Source organism: Camelus ferus, chromosome 7, assembly GCF_009834535.1.
Source record: "Camelus ferus isolate YT-003-E chromosome 7, BCGSAC_Cfer_1.0, whole genome shotgun sequence".
Lineage (NCBI taxonomy): Eukaryota > Metazoa > Chordata > Mammalia > Artiodactyla > Camelidae > Camelus > Camelus ferus.
Genome location: NC_045702.1, coordinates 70662997 through 70672318, shown reverse-complemented (window position 1 = coordinate 70672318; position 9322 = coordinate 70662997). Strand labels below are relative to the sequence as shown.

Here is a 9322-nt window from a genome sequence, read left to right as displayed (position 1 = left end):
ACCAAGAATGCTCTACCCAGCAAAGCTGTCATTCAGATTTGAAGGACAGATAAAGAGTATTACAGACAATCAAAAGCTTAAAGAATTGAGTGGCACTATACTGGCTTTTCAGCAGTGTTAAAAGGATGTCTCTAAGTGGAAAAGAAAAGACCACAACTAGAAATAAGAAAATAGTAAAAGGAAAAATATCACTGGTAAAGGCAAATATACAGTAAAGGTGTAGATCAAGGAACTGGAGGAAGAACAAACAAAACCCAAAGTTAGTAGAAGGAAAGAAATCATAATGATCAGAGCAGAAATACATGAAATAGAAGCAAAAAAATAATAGAAAGATTAGTGAAACTAATTGCTGGTTCTTTGAAAAGATAAACAATCTTTAGCCAGCCTCATCAAGAAAAACAGAGGACCCAAATAAATAAAAATCAGAAATGAAAAAGGAAAATTTACAACCAACACCACAGAAATACAAAAGATTTTAAGAGATCACTATGAATAATTAAATGCCAGTAAAATGGACACCCTAGAAAAAAACGGATAAATTCCTAGAAACAGACAATCTCCCAAGATTGAATCAGGGAGAAACAGAAAACATAAACAGGCCAATTACCAGTAAGGACATTGAATCAGTAATAAGAAACAAACCCTGAACAAACAAAAGTCTAGTTCCAGATGGCTTCACAGGTGAAGTCTACCAAACATTTAAAAAATAATTAACTTATCCTCCTCAAACTACTCAAAAACATTGAAGAGGAAGGAACGTTTCTGAGGTCATTCTGTGACTAGATCACTCTGACACCAAAACCAGAGATTAAAAAAAAGAAAATTACAGGACAATATCACTACTGAACATAGATGCAAAGATCCTCAATAAAATATTAGCAGATTGAATTCAACACTACATAAAAAGGGTAATATACCATGATCAAGTGAGATTTGTTCCAGGAATACAGATGGCTCCATGTCCACAAGTCAGTCAGTGTGATACATCATGTTAACAAACTGAAGAATAAAAATCATGTGATTATCTCAATATATGCATAAAAAGCTTTTGACAAAGTTCAACATCCATTTATGATAAAAGTTTGTAATGAAGAAGATATAGAGGGAACATACATCACCATGAAAAAGGCCATATGAAACAAACCTACAGCCAACCTCATTACTCAATGGTGAAAAGCTGAAAGCGGTTTCCCTAAGATGAGGAACCAGACAAGGATGCCCGCTCCTGCCACTTTTATTCAACATAGTATTGAGTCCTATCCACATAAATCCTACCCACACCAATCAGATGAGAAAAATAAATAAAAGGAATCCAAATTGGAAAGGAAGAAGTAAAATTGCCACTATTTTCAGATGACAGAGTACTATATATAGAAAATCCTGAAGAAACCACCAAAAAACTATCTGAACTAATACGTTAATTCAGTAAAGTTTCAGGATCTAAAAGTTATACACAGAAGTGTGTTCCAGCTTATACACTGACAACAAACTAGCAGAAAGAGAAGTTAAGGGGAAAAAATCACATTTAAAATTCCCTAAAAAGGAATAGAGTACTCAGGAATAAATCTAACTAGGGAAGTAAAAGATCTGCACTCAGAACCCTATAAAATGCTGATGAAAGAAACTGAAGATAACAGAAACACATGAGAACATATACCATGCTCATTGATTGGAAGAATTAATATTGACCATTCTACATAAGGTAGTTTGGGCAATCCCAAATGCAATCCCTATCAAAATACCAAAAGCATTTTTCCCTGAACTGAAACAAATAAGTCTAACGTGTATGGAAACAGAGAAGACTCCAAATATCCAAAACAATCTTGAGAAAGAAGAACAAAGCTGGAGATACAGTGCCCCCTGAGTTCAGACTATATAGTAATTAAAACAATGTGGTACTGACATAAAAACAGATACATAGACCAGTGGTTCACAATAGAGAGCCCAGAAATGAACCCACACTTGTATGGTCAATTAATCTATGACAAAAGTGGCAAGAATATTTAATAGGAAAAAGGCAGCCTCTTCAATAAATGATGCTGGGAAAACTGGACAGCTACATGCAAAAGAGTCAGACTGGACTACTTTCTCATATCATGTACAAAAATAAGCTGAAAATGGATTAAAGACTTCGTGTAAGACGTGAAACCATAAAACTTCTAGAAGAAAATATAGATATTATGCTCTTTGACAGTGTTCTTACCAATATTTTTTGATATGTTTCCTCAAGAGAAACAAAAGAAAACATATTAGACTCCATCAAACTAGAAAACTTTTGTACGGTGAAGTAAACCATCAACAAAGTGAAAGAGGCAACTGAATAGGAGAAGATATTTGGAAATTATGTATCTGATAAAGGGTTAATATTCAAAATATACAAAGAACTCATACAGCTCAAAACTTTAAAAAATCTGATTAAGAAATAGTAGACGACGTGAATAAACAGCTTTTCTGAAGAAGACACTCAGATGACTGACCAGCAGGCACCTGAAAAGATGTTAACCATCACTAATCATCAGAAAAATGCAGATCAAAACCACAGTGAGATATCACCTCACATCTGTCAGAATGGCTATTTTCCAAAAAAATAAAAATAAGAAAGAAAGAAAATGACAAGGGTTGATGAGAAAGTGGAGAGAAAAGAACCCTTCTACACTGTTGTGGGAATGTAAGTTAGTACAGTCACTATGGAAAACAATATGGAGATTCCTCAAAATATTGAAAACAGAACTACTATGCAATCCATCAGTGCTACTTCTGGGTATATATCCGAAGAAAACAAAAATGCAATATCAAAAAGATATATGCACCCCTATGTCTATTGTAGCAGTATTCACATTAACCAAATATAGAAGTAACCTAAGTGCCCATGAATAGATGAATAGCTAAGGAAGACATGGTAAATATATACCATAGATTATTACTCAGCCATAAAAATAATGAAATTTTGCCTTTTGCAACAACATGGATATAACCTGAAGGTATTATACTAAGTGAAATAAATGACACAGAAAAAGACAAATACCATATGATTTCGCTTAAATATAGAATCTAAAACAAAACAAATGAACAACCAAAACCAAACAGAAGCAGTCATGGATGCAGAGAACAAATACATGGTTGCCAGAGGGGAAGTAGTTGAGGGGAGGAGAGAAATACGTGAGGGAGAGTTAAGAGTTACAAACTTTCAGTTACAAAATAAATGAGTCATGGGGATAAAATGTACAGTGTGGGGATATAGTCAGTAATAATGCAATACCTTTGTATAGTGACAGTAACTAGACTTATCATGGTAATCATTTTGTATGGTACAGAAACATGGAATCGTTATGTTGTGCACTAGGAACTGACAGAGTGTTGTTGGAAACAACAGAAAACAAACAAACAAACGTACAAACAAACTCATAGAAAATCGTAACAGATTTGTGGTTACCAGAGGTGCGGGGGTGGGGGAGGGAAATTGGTTGAACTTGGTTAAAGTGTATAAACTTCTAGTTACAAGACAGGTAAGTACTAGGGATGTAATGTACAGCATGACTAATATAATTTAATTCTGTGTGTTATATATGAAAATTATTAAAAGGGTAAATCCTTAGAGTTCTCATCACAAGGAAAATTTTTTTTCCTCTTTTTCTTTTATTTTGTATCTATATAATATGATGGATGTTCCCCAAACTTATCCTGGTAATTATTTCATGCTATATATAAATCAAATCATTATGCTGTACACCTTAAACGTATACAGTGTTGTAAACCTTAAACTTATACACTGCTGTATGTCAATTATATCTCAATAAAACGGGAAGAAAAATCAGAATTAAACAAAACAAATCTCGTGCAGTCATAGGCAGACTATTATAACAAGTGAAAAGGAAAAGCATCAGCACAGCCAGTCATAGGCTAAGGAAATGATAGCTTCTAGATGAGGATGTTGAGGATGGATTCACAGGGGATATTACATGACATCTGATGGTTTTGAGGTGTTAAAGAAAAGCCTAATGTTTACAGGAACTATTTGAACACAAGCCTGAATTAAAGGCATTTCACATTTATCATGTGAAATAAAGTGATGAGTCTTTAGGAGCATTTGGAGAGATGAGGGTCCCAAGTTGGTTTGGAGTTAGATTATATGGTAGAGTGATAGGGTCTTATTTTGTTTTGTTTGATATTGTTTACTTTTGTAAAGCATAAGTATTCATATAATCTGTAGTCTCATGCTTCTTTTTAATTCTATAAAGTAAAAGTGTCTTTCTTTTGTCCAGAATTTTCTGTCTTGCTTAGATGTGCTTTAGACAATAACATGTTCTTCATAATACTATAAACCTTTCCCCAATTACCTTAAATGTTATTTTTTGTTCTGGAAGTTACTTGGGCTTTTCTAAACAACACGTGCAGTTGAAATATTTGTAAATGTAAGGGCCAAATGAAAAATATAGACTGTCTAGAATAAGACTTTTAACCTAAATTTTACATGAAAGTGTTATAATTTGGTGAAATGATACAGAAATTCCTTCTAGGATTGTGTACATTAAGGATGGTGCCTGTGTAGGAAAATAATGAAATAAAATGACAGTAAAACTCCTGGACTAAAACACTGATGAAATGCAAACTGAGGTGATTCTATTCAGGGCATTGACAAATGGTGACTAATTAATACATTACAATTTATAAAATATAAACTGTATTAAGAAGCCAGCAAAAATATTGTCCAAGTTTTATTTCCCAGGGCCCAGAGAAATTTTGCTCTCTCATTTCATTGAAGACCCTGTTCAAATACCATCTCTTAAAGAAGCTTTCCTGGGCTATTCTACTTAAAATAGCACAATATAGGTTTATAATGGGATGGAGTTCCAAACAGAGTGGCAAAAAATCAAAATTTGAAAAAAATCAACAGTATATATATTTGAAATATTCTTACTGACACCAGAATTGATTAAGTGCATATCTTACTTGGATCATAATCATTAAGGAGATTGAATATTTTGTAATGGGCTCTAGAATTAGGTACAGTAATCATCACTTAACATAAGTATCTATCCCAGAAGAATTAGTAGAGCAAACTTTTGGGGGCAAAGGCAGTACAATATAACTTGAAGTAGTCAATGGCTCTTTTTGGTTAGATCAGTTGATAATTAGTTTTACCAATTTTGCTTCCAATTTGAATTCAGTGAGTCCATTTGATTCATATTTATTATGAACATAATGCATATATAGTTCAAATTGATTAATTGAATCATTTACAATTCCCTTTGTAACATATAGTGATATGATAAAGGTATTCAGGTGATCATTCATGACAGTATTATATATACATATTAGCAAATTATATCATAGCATAATTTTAGCCAATATGAAGAATGACTAAATAATTGTGTTTTACAGTGAGAGAAATTGAAGTGCACAGCAATGAATAGTTTACCAAAGATCACTGTTATTACCATAGATAGAAGTTGGAATAAAATAGTAATATTTTGTCTTAGTTCTATAGACAGGGTATATGACATTTCTTGAAATAAAGTGTATGTAATTTCTGTCAATGAGATCATTGTTGTTGTTCCTATACTAAGTTCCAGAGCAACTTCAGATATGACCATGTATATAATTAAAATAAGAGAAGGAGAGCATTTTGATGAAATATTTTATTATTATTAAGAAGAAGAAGAAGAATATAATCATGGTTATAAAAATAACAACTTTATTAACTACAGAAAATTTATGTACACGTCATAACCACAGTGTTCCCTTTTTGGGTAAGCATCCAGCTATACCACTCAATAGGCAGCTTATCAACTTCCTATATACACACAAGACAAAGAGTCATAACATCCACAGTATTCCATTTTCAGTTTCCTAAAGACAGAAACTTTCTGTGCAAATGGAAATGAACTTACTTAAAATTACACTGTCAAGATTTACAGGGTCCCGAGAATTTTAACATTGTTTATTAGTAAATTCTTAGTTCAAAATTCAGTAAACATTGAAAGATAACTTCTGTCTGGGCTTTATTGTGAGAAGTAATTTATTTACATAAAGACTATGTCTTCTTATTCAAATTAACTTTATTTCTCAAATGAGTTTGTCTATAAATATGGGATATAATTGATTGAAAGTATTTCTTTTTTTGGACTTCAGTTAAGTCAATTTAAAGATTTTTAGTTTTACCAAAATTCTTTTGCTCATGATCCTTATATTTCAAAACCAGTATTCCTTTTTAAAAATGTTTTGAAACAGCAAGAAAATGCCTAACAGCAGTTTCTCACCTCTTGACAGTGTTTTTTTGTCCAAGAGAATGTTGTGGCTATAACATTCACTTTGTACAGTACCATTGGTACCAACAAGAAATATTCACAGGAATAAGTGAAATACAATTTTGCTATCACGTGTCATTATTGTTATATTTCTTGCCTTCCAGTGTCTCACATTCCCCTTAGTTTGAAACACTTAGATAGCAAGCAAGAGCCTGTTAATACTAGAGACTGACTCATTATAAACCATTTTACTGAGGACCTGCCCACAGAAAATAGGCCAAAGTCATTATACATTTTACAATAAAATTAAAGAAGTATACAAAAGGATTATCATCCCTTCTGCACAGCAGAGGCATTATGACAGATATTTTAATTTTACATTACTATTCCTGGTAGACATAAGAAAATGTCCACAATTACAACAGCAAAAACCATTATTCAAACAGCCAAAACAAAATAACATTGAAAACGTCTAATTTAAAAGATTCTTTTGCCCATAACTTGAAATGGATTTTTGGGTACACTGGATTTTTTAGTTTCTGTAGTTTATTAAAAAAGAATGTCCAGGAAACAGTATATATCACTAGAGAAAATAACATGATTATTCCCTGTGTGTACCACCTAAAATAATATGGGTCTTGTTCATCTTGCTTTTATTGTCTATTCCACCAATCTCCTATTGGAAAAGAAACTCCCAAAGAAGTTTTCATACACATCTGATAGTTTATTGGTGGTCTTGTTTTTACCCTTTAATAAAATGGAAGACACTGAGTTCAAAATGTCTATACAGTTAGCTGCATTTTGTATCTACGTAATTCTTATCTCTCAGTCGAAATTTAGAAAAAAGAAATGAAAGAAATATTTTAAAATATGAGTATTCAAAAGAATTGTAATTTTATAAATGTTTTACAAATATTAATATGTGACAATAAACTCTTGCCAGTTTAGCAAGAAGTAACTGAAAGTACTGTAATATTTGGACAATATGCCTTTGAAATTTCTGTGTTTTGATTGTAATTATAATTTTTGTGTTTTGATCTTGTTGGATCTCTCTTTGCTTTCACTGTTTCTTAATACCAGCACATACCTTATTATAAATAAGTAAAATGGCCCAATTTGGAAAAGCATTTCTGGATTTGCTGCCCTTATACTCTGTAGACTAAGCTCTTGAGTAAACCTAAAACTTTTTCAGTCAAGAATGAACAGGGTCTTATGGAGCTTTTAGACCATCATTTGGATCCCTGGACTTAATTGAGATCACTCAACCAAAACAAGTCAGAGAAATGGAAATACTGGATTGAAAATATTCAAATAAGTACTTTAAAAGAACTTTCGTACAGGAAGATTTTGTGAAAATTCAGAGGCTATCCCATTACTCTTTGTTACCTAATTTCTTGACAAATACATGATCTTTAGTTAATCTTGATTAATACAGTAATAAATATGACAATTTGCTTATTATACAGAATATAAAATTTGAATATTTCTCAGTGGCATTAAGATATATCTATGTAAAATGAAGTAAGATAAAATGAAGATATCTTGGTCAAATATCTCATTCAGCAGATTTAACTGTACTTAAAAAAATAATTGAATACAAAGTTTAAACAAGCTACTTTTTTTCCTTTCCTTTTACATTGTTTCCTTTACTTGAGTAAAGTTTTATCAGGCTGAAAGACTTTTGGATTGAGAAAAGTATTCTTGTATCCTTCTTCAGTATATACTTTAATGTATAATTTGATGAGAGGCTATTTACAAATTTTGGAGACATATGAAAAACTTCCTTTTATGTATTTATTTCAATTTAAAGAAAGTGAGAGAGAGGCCAATCAGCAGCAAGTTTTAGAGTTAACCTATGTAATACATTTTAAAGACCAAAACACTTGTAAACTTCAATTAGACAGTTATGTAAGAATTTTTTAAATACTTCAGGAAAAAAGATCTAAAAGTATCTTGCATAAATGTGTCCATAAATTTGAAGGAAAGAAATAATACTAATAGATATAATAGTATCTTCCCTCTAAGAATTAGAAATTACATAAAATAACTAGGACAATAAATATATGTAAACACCTAGGTTAGGTGTTACTTAATTTTGTCAACCAGTAGAAGTCATGTGCAGATTATGTGCAGACAATGATCTAGTCACTTCTATCTTGTACCTTTCCATAATACTTCTACTGGTCTTTAGAAATTTTTATCTTTTTCTTAAGGAAAAACTATTGGTACACAATTTCATTATATTTAGGGGTTACATTAGATATCCACAATTTGAATTCTAGTGCATGCACATATGTACCCAGGCATTCGCATATGGGTACATGTTTGTGTAAAGAGTATGTGTACCAGTATTAAAGGATACATGATGAGGAGAAATGAATGAAAAATAATGTGTGGCATATGAATGATAATATAACTTAATATTGAGTTACAATTTAAGGACACAAGATATAAATTGTTTTTGTGAGGTTAAAATAATTTTTAACATACTGGTTTATTCATTATTAAGAAACTAACCTTGGAAAGCAGCCGAGAGAGATTAATTGATCTTTTCCATTAAATCTTTTATCATTCAGCAATTGTATCTTTGCATTTTTTAATCCATTCAAGTATCTTCAGGAGATATGTTACTACACTTGCATGTACCTTAATTCACTTCAACATTTACAAAAATAACACTGACAAACAAAACAAAAATAAACCCATAAATATTGAGTATCTTAACAAACATGACACTCAAGTAGTTGTTGTAGGATTGTTTTAAGTTACATTTTAATTCCGTGTACTTCAAAATCTTCACGTAAATTAGAGTTGTATTGATGGAAGCTTCAGACAGTTACATCAGCTATGACTGTGGTACTTTATATGTTAATATAATTTTGTGTATCCATTTTGCATAATATGCCACTCGGACAAAAATACCAGGACGATTTGGAATGGCACATCCACGACCAGGAACAATGACACCAAGAACCATTCTCATTTTATGTTGTTCACAAACAAGTGGGCCACCATAATCCCCCTAGGAAGAAGATATGCAACAATTACAACAACAACAAAGTATTATTCAAGAA

At 31.7% G+C, this 9322-nt stretch overlaps 1 protein-coding gene across 6 annotated transcripts in view; it reads right to left on the bottom strand.

Moving 5' to 3' along the window:
* Positions 1 to 5624: 5624 nt before the first annotated feature.
* The window catches only part of HGF (hepatocyte growth factor), a 103659-nt gene continuing 99961 nt past the window's right edge, over positions 5625 to 9322 (bottom strand). For all 6 annotated transcript variants that reach the window (XM_032484119.1, XM_032484120.1, XM_006194335.3 and 3 more), the window contains one exon: positions 5625 to 9270. In XM_032484119.1, the coding sequence (XP_032340010.1) occupies positions 9094 to 9270 (177 nt within the window). In that variant the 3' untranslated portion in view covers positions 5625 to 9093. The remainder of the gene's footprint in view (positions 9271 to 9322) is intronic.